The sequence below is a fragment of the Plectrocnemia conspersa genome, unplaced genomic scaffold (genome assembly GCF_051122295.1).
Source record: "Plectrocnemia conspersa isolate PC_06_02 unplaced genomic scaffold, ASM5112229v1 ptg000002l, whole genome shotgun sequence".
NCBI lineage: Eukaryota > Metazoa > Arthropoda > Insecta > Trichoptera > Polycentropodidae > Plectrocnemia > Plectrocnemia conspersa.
Genome location: NW_028277166.1, coordinates 20,217,297 through 20,236,232, shown reverse-complemented (window position 1 = coordinate 20,236,232; position 18,936 = coordinate 20,217,297). Strand labels below are relative to the sequence as shown.

At 28.3% G+C, this 18,936-nt stretch overlaps 1 protein-coding gene across 9 annotated transcripts in view; it reads right to left on the bottom strand.

Moving 5' to 3' along the window:
- SK (small conductance calcium-activated potassium channel) overlaps window positions 1-18,936 on the bottom strand; it is a 378,167-nt gene that overhangs the window by 276,631 nt on the left and 82,600 nt on the right. For 8 of the 9 annotated variants that reach the window (XM_088181656.1, XM_088181659.1, XM_088181661.1 and 5 more), the window contains exon 3: window positions 15,584-16,467. The exons of the other annotated variant lie outside the window; for it this stretch is intronic. In XM_088181656.1, the coding sequence (XP_088037782.1) occupies window positions 15,584-16,438 (855 nt within the window). In that variant the 5' untranslated portion in view covers window positions 16,439-16,467. The remainder of the gene's footprint in view (window positions 1-15,583; window positions 16,468-18,936) is intronic. 9 annotated transcript variants of the gene reach the window in all.

Genomic DNA, 18,936 nt, shown 5'->3' with positions numbered 1-18,936 from the left:
TTTGAAAACTTACTCTTTAATGGTTCCACGCTCCGCTGGACCGTTAAACGCGGGGTCCTGAAATATTTCGATAAAGTTACTGGCGATGGGGAAAAAATATCTAATGTGTATTGGAAATATGAAAAAGCGAAAATATCGCCGACTCGATAAAATATAATACCATACATTGTTAAGAGTTATATTCTTCAATGCGTTTCTACACAATGATTTACTGTAGTTGATCTCAATTAAATGTGTTCAACTCTGATAATTGTTTCTCAAACTGAGTATGTATATTTGCATCGTCATTATGCAGTTTAAATGGCAAATATTGGATTTCCCTGCGGCGATTCAATGCAACGATATGGACATGAATAATTCAAGTGTTGTAAAATTGATCGTCTGATTCATCTCTAGTTTCAATTTATCAATATCATACGTATATTTAAAGATATGAAATAGACAGGTATGTTTATATGTAATACACATAAATAACCTGTTAATAAATCAGCGATGTTGATAGATTTTTTAATTTTAGCACTAGTGATGATCGATCGGAATTAAAATTTTATAACAATCATTAATTTAAATTTTCCAGACACGATAGAAATTTAAGAACACTAAGAACATATGGAATTTTTAGCCCAGGTATTTATATTAAACTACTCGTCTATCGTGCTAATTAAATTTGAACCATTACTGAATATTTTTTAATTAATTTTATTTTCACCCATTTTATCACAACGTTGCTCAGAAATCTTGATTTTTTTTATCAAAAAATAGCGTGAAAAGTTTATTTTACATTAAAATATCTCTTCGGACACGCTCACAATATTAAACAGTCCAACTTTCCTGTTCACTTTGGCATGTAACGAAATTATGTAGACATCGTGAAAAATTTCACGTTCGAACGTGAATTTTTCCCCACAACTGGCAGCAGCAGTTCTCGCAAAAGAAAAAAAGTTTCGCCCATTACCAGCGTTGAAATTTTTAGTGCAGAGAGTTATTGACTCTGTGGCAAAAAGTTTGGCGCTCGAAAGGAGCTCAAAATGAGAGTTTCATTTGGTGCAAACTGTGCACTTTTTCGACTGCGAGCAACTTTGCGAGGACCACAAGTGTGCTTCGAATGTTTGCCACCTCCGATTGCAGTTTAAAAATTGAGAGGTACTCGTCCAAGTAAACTAGGTCTAAATTGGACAATAAAAAGGACACGTATAAAGATTTAAACATATACAAGTATCTATATTACGTATAAAACTACTTTTAGATTCACCTTTATAGAATTTTTAATGAGTATTTACATACACAATTCAATTTTAAGTAATAACTTCCAAACTTCCTTACTAATTATTTGCATTGAGAATGATCAACACACTTTTAGGTTCAAAGAGATTTTAAAAGTATATGTCAAGATAAATAAGTTAAGAATTTAATTAAAAAAGCTATCAATAAATAGAAAAAAATATTTTGCAGTCCAATTAAAAGTTTTATGTAAATAAAAATATTAGTACAGTTTCATGCATTTTAAAGCATCTTCAATTTGATCTTTAGTATTAAATAAAAATTTAATTTTTTGATATTTATTATAGAACATATAGTATTAAAATCAGATTTTAACTATATATTGTATAATTAAGTACCTAACCTGAGCTATTAAAATACCAAGGGCATGCGGTACGCACGCTCTTATCTCTCACTCAATCTCGTCACTTTACACGCGAGCGAGCGAAAGGGAAAGTATCTCACCGTATGCGCCTGATTGAAACGGATGTGATAATATATGATCCGTAAAATATTAACATTTAATAACGTATTTGTTTAGTCTTGAGTCGTAAAGTGATCTCTAAATTTATTGTGTATTGAATTTGAACCTCCCCATAAAGCTCCCTTATACATTTAAAAATAATTTATCGAAACTTCTACAAACATTTAAAAGTATTCATGTAGGATATGCATTATTGCAAACCTAATATAAAAAATATATACTAAAATATATATATATATATATCCGATTCAAATTAATTAAAATTATTATATTACAAAACACGAAAGACCTTACATAAATTTCAGAATTATGCTGATAATCCGTTTTTATTGCCCCTATATTTGCCAAGATTTACGACCCTATTCCGCGGCCAGTCCCTTCTTATATAGATAACATTAAAGTCCGCTGAAAATTTATTTGTTTTTTTTTTTCTCAGTGTTTCACTGATGACTTCCTTTAATTTTTATATCCCGCCGAGCGTACAAGTTTATGAAATAACATTATGTTTTTATTTACAAAAATAATAATTGAGTTACAGTTCACTTTGGTAATTTCGCAGTTAATTGACTGGAGAAAGATCGCCGCAAACTAGAACAAATATTAACCCAATTTTTACTGTTAAATAGCAGAGAGAGTTAACTAACCGAATGCGCTTAAAAGCGACCGCTTTAGAATTCAAAAGTGTATAAGTGGAAGAGAAACCTTTGGTTTTATTGGCCCTAATCCCAACAAATGGGTCACGTAGAGCATTTTCGCCTTAACCGGAAAAGGAATATTTGTACGGATATCCCCTTTTTTGGCGGATTTGCCCTTTTTCCATTTGACGCGATCGGTTCGTGTGTAATTTATTTATAAATTGCCGGTAAATGCTGTAATGATTCTCTCACCAGTTGTGACATGTGATACAAACGATAAAATATATGCAGGGTGGTAAAAAAAATATTTTGTTGAATATTAAAGGTTCAAAAATATACTAAAACTATAAAGAAAAGTTCATTATACTGATGTTTCATATATTACAATACACACTATAAAACAGTTTGAATTATAAGTATATATATAAATAGAAATAAACATTGATTAAATATCTTCATATTTTATATAGCAGTATTATTTATATATATTATAATATAATAAAACTTTTGACTACTTTTACAAACAACATAAAAAATCATTGAATTAAATAGTAAGTATAATAAAAAAAATGTTTCAAAGAAGAATATACATTTAACGTTATACTGGGAATTAAAAAAAAATTAATCAAACATAATGGGAATTTTTTTATTGTTATCATGATATGCATTATTATAGCAAAAAACTTTTTATAGTAATATGCAAAATATAATATATGAAGAACAAGCTTTGTAAACATGTATCATAAAACAAAGTTAATTATAAACTTGATCGCGAATTTCATAAAACAATATTTTTTTTACTAAAGGCACTGATACTTTTAAATAATTTTTAAACCTTAGTTAAAGTATCAGCATTGTGTGTTTAGTTTTTTTTATGTTTTATTTCTACATAATACATAGTCATTTTAGAGCTATTGTGTCGATTAATTACACTTTATCTGTTGTACTATATTTATTATCGTTAGTATACTCAAATTTAAACAAATTGTTACATGTTTTTATAAAACGAACGTGTTACCAACTTAACGTGTAAATTCATGTTTTTATTTTAATATTCGATTTATGACGCTATAAAAGTGACGATGATGCAAAATTTCTCGTAAATACGGTCGACACATAATAAAATGCAAATTTATCACTGCGACGGATAACCTTTTTTGGTTAAGCTGGATTTATTCGTACAAAATAGCCTATGACAGATATTAAATTAATTTCATAAGAGACAACCCGCTGCGAGGCGCTTTTCCGAGATTACTTTATATTGTAGTTTATATATTATATAATATTTAAATATAATAACTATGCCTATTACATGTTTATGTATTATATTATTTGTAAACAAGAATCAATATTATATATATATATATATATATATATATATATATATATATATATATATATATATATATATATATATATATATATATATATATATATATATATATACATTATATTTATTTTGTTTGCTCCGTGTATTTATTTGTTGGTGTTTTAGCGGGGTAATTTGGAAGACCGCTACAACCGAAATGTAATGGAGTTATATTTCGATTGACCTAAAAGCGAAGTGTAATCAAAGGGCCCATTTCGAGAAGACGAACTGTGACAAAATAAGGCAAAAGTACAAAAGTCCACCAAAATTCGTTCCCACGATGGTCGTGATCAAAATTTGCCAAAGAGCTTTTATTGTATATAAGAACGCGCAACTTTCCGTCGTGTCCAAAGCATATTGCTTGTATTGTTACTTATAACAACATAAAAACTTAAATAGCCAATTTCATTATTTGCTTTAAATTGTACTGTATTTTTTATATTATTCGAATAATAATACAGTGTTTGTTAAAAAGCATACTTTAAACCAAAAACTTGCCTACAATTTGCAAAATGTCAATTAGCGCAACGAAACTTATATGCTTTGTAATATATTAAAAAGTAACACAAAAATATACCTTTTTAATTATGTAAAAAATATAAATTCAAAACTCATGTTTAACCAAAACCAGTTCTGCTTAAAGAAACTAATTATTCTAACTATTATTTCCTAAATTTAAATTTTATTTCACAAAATAATAATTTGATATTTTTTCTTATATAAAATTCTTACGCTTATTTATTCATGGTGGGAATAGAGAGCTTTTACATAATCAGAAAACCATAACCATTTTTAGGTTCTACATAAAAATAATACCACACCAATATATATTTTTAAATATGTATATAAAAGACAAATATATAAAAAAAAAAAGCTAATTTAAATTTAGGCGTAACAACTAATGTTTCGAGAGGAAAAAACAGTGTTTTAGGGGACTGCCAGAAAGTACAATGAACTATCAATTTATATTTTCTTTCCGATGCAAACTCTTAAACAATATATGTATAATGTTAACGGCATCCAAAATATGCGAACTTTGAGAAATACAATTTAACCTCTCAGTATATCAACTAAAGTTTAAAGCATAAAAAACGTAGTTTTAGCTGTTCGTTGAAAAATACAGTAAACCAGCGATACATTTTCTTTCCGACACAATTTATATTGTGGTATATTAAAAATATTATGCCACTTTTACGATAGCTGAGTTATATATATAAACGTTTAAAATAAAAAAGAGCGTTTTAGCAGTCTGCCAGAAAGGACAATGAACTAGCGATATATTTTCTTTTCGGCGCAATTTATGTTTTGAGCGGCACGCATAAAAAACAATATAATATGATTTTTTTTAATAAATAATAGATTTATATTTTTTTGATAAAAAAAAAAGTATAAAATGTAATGTTTAGGGTTCTAAGCACCAATGATATATATTTTATTTTTAATGCATAATACATAATGCAACTCTTAAAAGGCACAGCAAAGAACACAAAATATTATTCTGTTGTAATGTAAGCATTTAAGTTATGCATAACGACGAATGCTTCAAATAGGAAAAACAGCGTTTTAGTGGCTGTCAAAAAGGACAGTGAATCTGCGAATTTTTTGAGCTGCATGCACAAAAAACAAAATAATAACAGACACTTCTATGGTAGTTTAACTGACTAACCTTTTTTGGTAAATTTTAAGCAAAAAAATTAATGTTTTCAACAGAAGAAACAACGCTTTAGCAGTCTGCTATAAAAAAATAAACCAGTAAGACATTTCTTTTCTGATCCAATTACTACTGAAAACGGCACTCACAAAGAACAAAATAATAACCCACTTTAAAAATAAATAGCAAAGTTCTACATTTTTTGTATAAATTTAAGCATAACAACTAGTGTTTCTAGTTGTTATGCTTAAATTTAATCCTCTATGGTAATTTCTGTTAATTTTGTTCTTTGGTTGGCGTTTAAATTTAATTTATGGATTATATTAGTAATAATAATGTGTTCAATGCTTAACTCTTGATAAAGGTCTTATTATTTTTAATTATTTTTCAGAAGCAATGATGGAACAATATGATGACCTATATGGCTACAACGTAGAATTGGTATATATATATAAACAAAGAGTGAATCTTCTCATGTTGAAGTCACTGTCAGCAAGCATTATCTTTTTATAAAGAACATACAGCATTAGTTTAATGTTACTAAATATCTTGAATTTGGCTATTCCGAAAGAGGAATGATGGCACAGAATAAAAATTGATTAAAAACCATGACGTTTACCTATTTTGCCACGTCGGAATTAAAAATAACCCACTCTTAAATATTTTAACTATAGATTATTCCAGGTATGCAATCAAATATTCAAAATCATTCTAAAATGTCGTCTATTAGATAAAATCCAAGAAACTACAAATATGTATATTGCGAGTCGTCGCTCAGAACGGAACAATTTAAGTGATTTTTTTGCTGCAATAATGGTTTTAATTTATTTTGCTGTAACCAAACTTATTTAGCTAAATAACCGACTGCATCACAATCATTGTCACGCGATCGTCGTTAAAGATCCCCAAATATCAATAGATAAAAAAATACGTTTCATTAGCATTTATACGGTTTGATCAACATTAACCTCAATCTTCATACGTACTAAGTATATATTGTATTACATGCTCACGTTTAAAGTGTACCTGGTTCAGTCAAATCTAACGCATATGTACATTACATAGGAAGCAATGATAATGTTTATGTATTATAAAAGGAAAAACTCACTTTTCGGCCTCGGAGCCCGTTGACGGGAATTCAAAATTTGAAGATTCATCTAGTTTAATCAATGTATTAATATAATCCTTACACACATTATGTATATATTTCATTTTCATAGTTATAACATACCTAGTTAATTTTCAATTCGAATATTTATATTCAGTTAAATTGAACAACGCACATGACGAATTAATGAAAATTATTGTTGCGTAGCAAAATTTTATTAATAAATAACAATTATTAATAACTGTTGTCATGTTGATGTAGGCCATTTTGTTTTATATTTGAATGCTTATTTTTCATTGGTCGACAACAAAAGAATACATTAGCGAAGCAACTCTATTTTTATTTTTATTATTTATAATTAAATATATTTCCTTTGTTTAAGTGTATTATTATACACAGCTTATACAAAGCGATACGATTTACAAAGTAGAAAATTGAGCATAGAATGTTTAATTTTAAATTGACAAAAAGAGACATAAAACTGATAAATTTGTATCTCTTAAGTTTACTAATAATGAGGTGGTTGTCGGCTCTTCCAGAAAATCAAAAATATGCATCTTCGCCTAAACCGTTGGACCGTACTTCAACAAAATAACGGCCAGCCTCGAATATCTTCATTGAGCAGGTGCGAGCACCGTTTTTACGGATTAAAACATTCCATGCTAGATAGGTATGTATTAATTCGTTTTTAAAATCATTGAATAATTTATTAGTAATATTTATTTATGAATAAAAGTAATGCTTAGGCATTTTTTTGTTATGACCTTGATGATTTTGATCCTCCGCATTTTATTCTTACAATCAAAAGTGCTCTGTGACTTCAAAAATTTTTAATCACTACTTGTATCTACATATATCGATGTTAGATTTAAAATAACTTATTGTTATTATAACAATATTATAAGCAACTAAAATTTCACTTATATATCTTTATATAAAACTTTACTTAAGTAAAGTATGTGCGTATTTATGATAATTTAATTTATTTTCAGTTTTTTGCACAATCATTACTTAAACTAAAGCACATTTCTAAAAAAATAGCTTGCCTACCTAATGGACGCTTATTTAAGCGGTTTTGTTGAGCTTTTAGCGATACCATAATACGTTTAAGTTCCACTAAAAGAAAAATTCGGAAAGCTTTATTAAAAAAAAAATAGCTCCGAAACCTTTGCGTGTTTCGAAGCATTACCCACGATGCGTAGTAGCTTCGAATTCGACTTTACCTTAAATATACGATAACATATCCTTACTTGTTGGACACGGTAAAAGTTTTCTTTTATCACATAATGACATATAATATTTCAGAAGATACAACACACACGAAAGAGTACATCTAAAATACTACAATTCAATCTAAATAAATAAAAATATTTATTACTTACCGAACACGACGTTCTGCTGAATTTGCGAAGCGTGAATCTATCTTTGGATTTGCGTATAATTAAATATTACTGTTTGGAATATCTACAGGTAAAGCTATACATAGCGGGGGTGTTACTTAATATGTTTTTTTTTTTGTGGATCAAACCGTACCTATTATTTGTATACAAGGCGTTCCACTAGGAAGTTAACAATAAAAAAGCATATATTATAAATACATTTTACTGACATAAACAATAAAATTATTCAGATACAAATTTATTGAATATTTGAACATTAAGGTAATACAATATTTTAGTGAGTATATGTAAAAAATAACTAAGGCAGAATATTCGTATAGATAGATTAATGCGTTAACTAAAAATTAGTATTAGTGCTTAAACGTTTGGCTCTTTAATGATTTATTATTGCAATAATAATTTAACGAATAATTTTTAAATATATAAGTCAATAAAATTAATTTAAAATAAATGCTTTTTTACTTACTGATTTTTTATAAAAAATATATATAATGGTTTATCTTGTATCGATTTTATATACAATATTGCGAAGCTGCCTAAAATATTTACAAATTTGCTGAGTGCTTCTGTGGTAATCTGTGCATCACTAAAGCATTTTGTTTAACGACTAGTTTCGAAAAGTTTTCGATGAGGGCGGTAATAGTGCTTTTCCAGGAGTTATAGCGTATACATTATAGTATGATACGTTGTATGTTATGTGTGGTCGACGAATGTTGAATTATGGAACCATGCTTAAAAAAGAAAATTTTAATAATTTCAACTGACACGGCATTTCAAAATGAATTATAAATATTATCAACTTTATGATGACAGTGATGAAGTGGAGCGACGCCATAATTAATGGCGTAAATATGAATTAATGCGAGTTACGTAAATATGTCGTGTCGCATATAGATATGTATGTACGTGCGCATGCGTTGAGCTTTTAACCAATAGAGACAATTTACGTGTTTCGATGGGATATATGTAAATATTAACATATAAAATCATAATGCTATTAGGTAAATAATGAACTATTTTTAGCATCACGTTAAGTGGCAAATAATTACTTTTTCATTATTTTAAGTGAAAGCTTTTCAGATTTAAATTTAGATTTAAGTGCTTAAAATGCTTAGTTTCATTATATAGTAATAAGAAATATATAATTTGATTCTTGATAAATATAAATACTGTAATTGTACTGAACTTATTTATAAAGCGAAGATTGTCCATGCATGTGTATACCACTATTTATTATTATATACATATTTAATTTATATGTAATAATACAAATATATAATAATATGTTTTATTAAAAACAAGTTATATATTAAAAATAATAGTGCTGCAGCTAAAGTAAGCAAATTAAATATGACTGAATACAAAAGCTTTTATTTAACTAAAGCTTTAATCAAAGGATGAGTAAACAATCTAAACTTTTAATATAATTATACAATAATTATTTGATGAACCGAGGCTAGAATATATTTTATTTTAAATATAAGAATATGATTTTATGTTTGTTTTTGCGTATTATAATATTTACTCAAGAAGCAAATGTTACTTTAGAAACACAAGATATGATCCGCGTGATCGAGTCCTTGGATCTTGATTTATTCAATTATATTTTCCGAACAACTCATGCATTTGCACATCGCTAATGGATTACCTCTCACTTATTCATACGTACGGATCGATGCACATAAAATTAGATAATGAATTAATAAATTAAAGTGCTCCTTTTATCGTCGTCGAAGACCACACATAACGTCAGCCGTCAAAGGGTTAGTGTTCGACTGATTACTGGTGGGTGGTGATGTGATTGGCGGTGGGGTGGCGTTTTGCGGTGTTTGGGGGTCTCTACGTTGAGATGCATTATGATAATATAAAATGATAAATCATCTGCACTAATGTTTATTTTTTAGAGGGGCCCACCGTTTTGACATAGGAGACCGTGTCCCCGGTGGCCTCAGTAAAAGCCCTCCTCAGTCTGGTACGGCGCGCCTGGGACAGGGTTTGCGGGCACAGAAGCACCCCCTGCAGTAGAAAACACACATCACACCAAAGGGTTAAAAATGACGGCACACATCACAAGCCATATACACAATTAATTACATTAACATGTTATATAAAATAATTACATAAAACGGACCCAAAAATACTATTCACTAGTCTCGTTCTAGATTAGTGATATAAGTTATAATAATCTAAAAGTAAGCACACATAAAACGGTTAAAATACACTAATTAAAAAATCGTTGTTATCAAGATACGATAAATTAATAACTGCTTGTTGAAAAAAAAGGATTTTTAAAATGCGACGATTTCTTACAGCAATACTTTTTATCATATACTAATTAAATATTTTTTTATACTGAGAAAATTATTATGATATTTTTTTTATAAATGTATCAATGTAAAATTATTAATATGTAGTAAAAACAATTTCTGTATCATAAATTATTGCTTTTTATAAATATTATTAAATAATTAATAAAAATATAGTATGACCCAAGAATATAATTGAATGAAACAATATTGCAGTATTTTATTTAATTATACATTGATTATTGTGTGAATAAAAACACATAAAAATACATATGTATTTTTACGTTTTTTATTTATTGTATTATTATTTTGCAAAAAAATTTAAAATAGTTTATATTAAAAATAATTGTATAAAAATTATTTTTTAAAGCTAATTATCGTATCTTTTTAACAATCAATATTGCTTCTTACTAAATTTAAAATCACTGATATTAAAAACATTATTATAGAGTTGTGTTAAAAAATTGAGAACTAAAATATATATACATACAGATATTAGGTTTAAAATTAATGCTACAGAAAAACTATTTTTTTTAATTACAAGTAACATTGCAATAGACGACAGCTATTTAAAAAAAAGCATATCCACATAAAATATTTTACCTTTTGAGAAGACATATTTAATTATTTTTTTATACCAATTATTTTTTATGTAGCATTAGTTAGCTTCACCTAAAATTACATATATCATATGTTATGGTTTTTTGGGCACAATGAATGTAAATTTAAAATATTAGTTTGTTATTCTAAAATATATAAAAGTTCGTTATAGTTTCGTGAATTCTTAAATGTATATTAACATATAAAAAATTTGAGACAAAACTACGTCGAATTTTACATATAAACATATAAAGACATAATACAAAATGTGGTAGTTATATAATTTAAATAAAATATATACACATCAAATCAAAATATTTAAATAAATAATATAAAGATAGGAAGATGCAGGAAATAATAAACCATATAGTTGTAATGTAAAAAGTGAGTTTATATATTAAATCAAATATACAAATTACTATTAAATGTCAAACTTATTTAATTATGATTAAAAAAAATTTATTATAGTGACAGACATTAAGAAAACGATGATATGTTTTTTTATTAGTCTTGACAATCTAACACTAATCTAAATTTAAGAATAATTATTATATTATTTCTAAATCGTCACTATTGAATAGTGACGATTTAAAAATAAAACATGATATATCATCATCTAATACGACATTGTTTGCACGTTCAATTGTGATTTATTATGCGAATTTTCCCGATCGACCTAAGTAAGACGAATGTATTCGCGATTTTTTATTCTACGCCATAATGTGAAAACAAAAAAAAAATCGCGAGAGTTATAACTTAAAAAGTTTTCGAGTCCTTTCTGACGTTTCAGAATGTTCTTTCGTGAAAAAATGCATTTACTTTTTTCCTCTCGAACGAACGCTTCTAGAATATTTTCTCTGTAATAAACGCGACTATTACTTTCGACTGTCTGAAAAGAATGTTGCGTTGTTAAAAACTAAATTTCAAAACATTTAAGAGCTCGTGTGAATTTTTTGGATGAAGTACGTTAAAACAACATAGTAAAATAAATAGTTGTAATTTAATATACAATATAGAATCATTATTATTATATTATTTTTATTTTTTAGATTTATTAAGCAGCAATTGCTTATAAAAATTATTTATTGCTTATAAAAATCACCATCGAGTCAGTAGTTTAATTTCAACTTAGCCCTTGTTTTAGGTTCATAGATACAAAATTTTAGTATATATATTTCTACATTCACTACCATTTATTTATGTAATGGTTGTAAAGCTGACACTTAAAAAAAATATGCCCTAAGGTTCCGAATGCAAATTTAAAATAATTCTCTGCGTTTGTTTTATCAATTTAATGCCGTTTCATTTGTGTAACGGCTGCCGTTATTTCGTTACTCGTTCTCCACCTCTCTCTTTTCAAAAGCCATAAACTGCACACTTGGCTTTTATATCAGAGCTTTTATTTCGATTGGCTTTATGTACTCGTTAACGCGATACGATAGGATAATAACCAGAATACGGAAAAGTGTTTCTTAGACGATTGCCATTTTAAGACCGCGCTAAGCGATTGCGAATTATCGCGAGCAAGGTGGAAAACTCTTTGTATAATAATATACGCCAAATTAGGTCAGCAAATATGTTATTAAACTACAACCCCATTGAAATTTATTCATTGATTATTTAAATATATAATAGAGATGCAAGCAAATGCAGCGAACAAAGGGCCATGTCTGAAAGAGGTCAGCATATCAACTAATAAATAATGGTCCTCATATGTTCTTAATTTTAAATTTTACTTATATAATATAACGCAATTATAAAGCTTAAGTAAAATACTTTAATAAGCATTCTCGAAAATACGCTAATATTATTATCCAAAATGTACGTTCTATGAATTTTGCACAATGCACAATCTTGTATCTGCTTTTAAATTTTCATATGAATATGTTTCATAAGTCCATTGTATTATATGTACTTGAAACAGATAAGAGCAAAGGTATCACAGTACACAATACACGTATAAATATCGATTCACAAATATTGCACACATTCAAAAATAACATATACAAATCTAATAAAATATATTTATTACATCATTTTAAGTGTAATCTAACATCGATTGCAAACTAATTTTGTGATATTTGACTCACTATTCTATTGTTTAAGAAAACACACAATACTATTCTATTTATTGTATATATTGTATATATACATAATTTACTTTTTAGTTATTTTTAGTGAAGCCAATTACAAGTGCTTGTTTGTTCAAATTAGAGCCAAAATTTACTTCCTACCTTTTTCATAGTAATCCATAGAGTTGTAATTGTAAAAAACACTAATTTTGTATAAAGAAATTGAGAAAAAATTAATTAAATTACATATTTTTACTTTATTATTTTAACTAACGGATTTTACTAATAAATTATTTATAAATATACTATTATATAAATTTTATTATTAACCTGCTATTATTACATTGTATATCTAATTAAACATGCCAGTTTAATGTTATAATTTTAAAATTAAATACTCTCAAGTTTTTGTATATTGTGCTGCCAACTAAATTTTCTTAAAGTAAGGTATATGTTTGTGATCTAAATAAATCGTAAAACTCGCATAAAAATTAAAATTAATTATTTTATTTACGGGTCCAAATTTATAAATATCTGTAAATAATATTAAACATGTAAAAAACTGAGATATTTCGTTTCACTATTTTTGTCACTAATTTTCATTATTGAAATTTATTTTTTATAATATCATTTTATTACTGAGATTTTTAATTTTCAATTCAATATTAATTTATTTTTTAATTCATGTCACTAAAACTATACTTAGTCTTAAACTACCACTAAATCATCATATTGTGTTTTCTGTTAAATAGTATTGTATTAAAAATACCACATTATTACAAGTCATAACAAATATTATTAGTATATTTTCTCCTTAATAGAAAATATTCTTAATAAAATTGCTAAGATCGGAGTCGGAGTCAGGTAAAATTTTAAACGACTCCACAGCACTGGTTTTAAGACTTATGTAATATCACATTATTTTAATTAGCGCCTAAATTATTATTGGTATAAAGCAGCAGAAAATAGAATGATATATAAGACAAAAGGTTGTCTAAGAGTGGTAAATTTTGGTTGGGCTTAGCCGTCACCTTAGAGCCACTAGGAGTTATTTAATATAAATATAGAGAAACGTCAGACATTGGCTTAAAATATAAATTGCGATTACATCCGTATTCAATAATAGAAATAATAATATCAATTTTCATCTATCTATGTACAAAATTTGTACGATCAAAATAATTTAACTGTAATTAGGTAGCACCTACTAATTAAAAATTTAATTTTTAATAAACGCATATATCAAGCATTGATGAAGTAGCTCTTTAATTTAATCATTAATAATATAGAATCAAATGTAAGTTCTATTTCAACATAAACTAATGTTGACTTTTATTACATATAATTTAAAAATACATACTATTTTATTTATATTTATAACTTTTTCTAATTTTACCTAATTTCTTACTAACCTTTCTGCCCATTTGTGAGTAGCTCATTTTGAGTTTTTAATCCGCTTTTTAAATCTATTGTGGTTTTTTTTGCGGTCCTGTCTTTAGCTCAATTGTACTGTATGTGTTTCAGCGATTGTCTCTAAAATGGCATCATGATGTCTCCCATCAAGTTTTCATTTAAACAAAAGAGACTTTCGACCGTTTACCCAAAGTTACCAAGCAAACACAAAGAAAAGCGTTTCGACGAAACAGCAATCGTCGCGCGTTTGGTATGCAAATTGAGCAGTTCCAACTATAATACGTATTTCTCTGAAAGCGAATCAAAATGCCTCATATTTTTTTGTTTTTTCCAAAAGCGAATTACGATTAGGCAAACAACTTATCTGACCGCAACTCATGCAATAATATAACTGAATATTTACGCCCGACAAGGACATAGTTTGAATTTAGTTTCGAACTCAACAATTGAAACTTAACAAATAACAACATCCTAAGTAAACTTGCAAAGTATAATAAACGCGACGCAAAAGTTTCTGTTTTAAATATGTTATGCCTAAATTATACGTGTTGGGTATACCGTCTTGGATTCCAAGATTAAGTTAACCACTAACCCGGCGCTATGTAAATTACAATGTATGTTCACGTTGACATACTTTTTTAATTTATATGTTTGCTTAATTGTTTTATTAAATCAAAACACGAAACTAAGACAAACTTTTACTCAAATTTAAATCGAGATATTTTAAAGGAATAGCCGAGAAACTGTTATTAGTAATTTTAAATTCATATATATTTTATTATTTGGTAGCAGTCATAAAGTCTATCTATGTATATATTAAATAAAATATCAATTTTTCTATTGTACATACAGTTGATTTATATAATATAATTAAAACTAATTTTAAATTAAATTAATAAATAAATTTTCCAGTCCTAGAAAATTCGACTGAATTTTCTAGGACTGGAAAATGTCGGTCACCTGGCGGTGGAAATTGTTATTTATACATAATAACTTAGCTAATTCTCAAACCTTTAATGAGAAATATTATTCCTGTGTATTTTTGTTGAAAATAAAAATAATAAATAATATCGTGATGGGATTTAAAAAATAATAATAATAATACAACAAAAATACATAAAGTATATGTTATAATTAAAAAAATATTTTACATAAAAAAATTAAAGTATTTAAAACTAGTGACACCTGTCGGAGATTTTTGCGTAAATGTTTATCCATTATTTGAACCATTTTAGCACATTAAACCACTACATTTAAAGTTATTTTGTACAACATATATTACTACCTGTCTGAACTGCCGCATGGCGCCGTTGATCCTGAGCGAGTCTGCTGCGATTCCAGCAATTCCATCTCCAGGTTCCCTCAGCTGTCTTAGAGAAGCACTCGGAGCATGATGTTGATGAACGCAATGTCCTGCGCAACAAGTTATAGCGCTAGCTTCCGGTTGAGAGCTTTGCCTTATTATCCTATTGCTCGAACTGGTGGTCAATAGGACAGTCGGAGGCTGCAAAGCTGAGCAAGTACCACCTCCATGCATATGATTACAAGCGCATGGTATATGCAAAGCTGATCTAACGCTCTCTCTAGACACAGATCTGGCTAAGTGCAGAGACGATAAAGGAGTGGTAGAAGCTCTCCTTTCGCAAGTTCTGCACCTTGAATAAGATTGTTGCGGAATTAGCTGATAGCCGCTAACTGAACTTCTATGTCTGCAAGAACCCGGTATACTGATGACTGGAGATGTGAACACGTGCTGTCTGTCTCCCACAACTATGTTACCCGTAGATGTGTCCAAGCGACAGTGCAATTCTATATCTGGAACCGATCTGGTGCTTGATTCTTCTATTTTGATGGAAGCTTGACTCTCTTCGCTGCCTCCCAAACCACCGCTTCCGGATAATTGGGGATGCTGAGAGGTTGATAAGTATCTTGAAGTGCAATCTTGTCGCATAAGGACAGGTTTAGATGGATGCTGCTTAATCGCAGGAGAAGGTCCATTGCTGTCCTTATCAACCGGACCGGAAGTAATGACGGTCACGGATGGTGTATGTACCAAAAGACTGGAAGTCTCATCTCCACTACCGTATCCAGAATTGGACACAATCTCGCACGTTGGATTTTGCTCTGTAGGCGCAGACATTTTTATTTTTATTTAGAGTTCAACGGCATCTGTAACAAAAACAATGAATATTATTAAGTATGCATCGTAAAAATCTATAAATAAGCCAATATGTTAATTTGCGTTCAATGAAACATAATATTTAGATTGCATGATCACAATCTTGATGGCTACGCCATGCATTTGAAGATATATTGTAGAAACATGCTTTAGTTTTTGTACAAGATGACCCAAAACAAATGCTTATAAATAACTGTTAATGATATAAAAAAAACTATATAATAATCGTTGTTGCTACAAAAATTTGTGCATCACACACAGCATCGCGAAAAATTTTTTTAATTTTGTAAGCTCATCATTCCTTTTATCCTACCCTTATTATTTTATCCCACGTTAGTTAAATATTGTGGCAACTGGTATTTCTTATAGTTGAATAGTTTATGAGAAACAAGCATTTTAAAATCAGACCACATGATACGAGTTCGAAGTTATTTAAACACATCGTGTGGTTGACTATTGTAAAGTTTTACGAATATTATAAAAAAATTCTCGGAAAATGGGAATGTAAATATTTTATAAGGCAGCAAACTTACTCGTTTTTAAGTTTGTTTTGCACAGTTCGTGTGCATTTTAAATGTCGATAAAAACGCAGTAACGGGGTCGTAAAAACATATGGCTATTTTAAGCTCTTTCTTTTAGAATGAAAAGGCAGTAAAATGTTTTATATGATAATCCGCCCGCGTTAGTATGTGATTTATCTATACTTGCGGTATAAACAATATATTTCTTTTTCATTTAAAAAATATATAAAATTAGGATCGTAAAAAAAATCTACCGACAATGAACAGATCCTTTCGTTGATGGAAAAGTTGCTAAAGACTTTTACCTCGTAAGAAAATGCGAGAATAACAAACACAATAATTTCAGACCGGAAGAACAACAATCTTGAAATAATCAAAGCTGAAAATTTCTTACTTGTTAAAAATAAAGGTGGAGATGGAAGATAACGCAAGTAATATAAAGAACTTTAATCAGATCCGTTGAAATACACATCGTTAAAAAGTAGAGCATGTAAATTATACCTTAAGGTTATTTAATAGGCTTGTAATTATCAGATACAACATGAAAATTAAATATATATTTGTCTGTTTGTTTATATAATATATATGGCTACGGATGCTATGGTGATCTAACTTGTATGTGAGCGTCTGACGTTTCATCCTCGGAGATTGACTCCGAGTTACTCTTCGATAATGAAAAAAGACAGTCTTCGAAACGTCAGACGCTCACATACAAGTAAGATTGCAATGGCATCCGTAGCCAATATTTATCAAAAAAAAAAAAAAAATTTTGGAATTTGGGATTCATTACGATTTTAACTCACTTTTCCATATTTCGGCTGTGATGCTCCAGCCATGGTCACGAATTTTCCGTAACTTACGGAAAATTCGTTAAATAATGTATAAGAATAATAGTTTTGATTAAATAACATATTTGATAATGATTCTAAACATAAGAGTTAAATATTAATAAATCCTATAAATAAGCGATAATCGTTTGACTAAAAATTTTTGCTTTATGAACATATCTACATAGTTTTTTATGCATCTATACATAAGTATATTGTAAAACGCGTGTTTATTACCCTATCCTTATATATCATATGAGAAGAAAATATTTTAAGATAGCTAGAAAAAGATAAAGTAAATATAAAAGGATATTGAAATATTGACTCTGACCCTTTCTAGGAATTTTTCATCGGACCGTGTCGAGGGTCTGACCCTTGTGTATTATATATCGTACATAAGTATCGTGTTTATCGCATTTTAAATACGCAACTGGGAAAAAATACACGCAAAATTTACGGTTGTGATTAAAACGCGTTTTTTAAAGTCAACGGATTAAAAATGTAAAAAAATTCAAAGGAAAATCCTGATTAATGGAAAATTTTATATTTTTATTTAATTAAATTTCATTTACACATACCCTTTGTAGTTATACAATATGAAATATGAGTGATATAAATGCTCATTAAGGTAATGTATAAAATGTATTCTTTAACTAATAATATATACTTAAAAAAAATTTATGCTGATTTTAAAACATGATTCATGATTCTAAAACAATAAATGCTTGGCTAGGATACTTTCCTCAGAAGATTTATTGCTTTAAATTGATAAAAAACATGAAGAGCATAGCACATAAAAATAATTGTGAGCCAGTAGATTTTAGGAGTAATATTACGTTAAGGTTTGAGAAATAGTGACAAGTGACAAGTTTAAATTGAATATAATAACAGCAATAGAGTTAAATATAATTATATATTTTATAATAATCTTCCCTATTGTACAAGTATTTATTTATTTGTTATAATTCTAGACTCTTATGAGTAGCAAACCGCTCATTATGTGAGAGATTGGGATCGTTAGCCGCGCGAAGAGTGTTTTGAGATAAACGATGTCATTCATTCCCACTACGCCCACTTGCCAGGTGAAAACGCCGAATGTTGAACGGCGAAG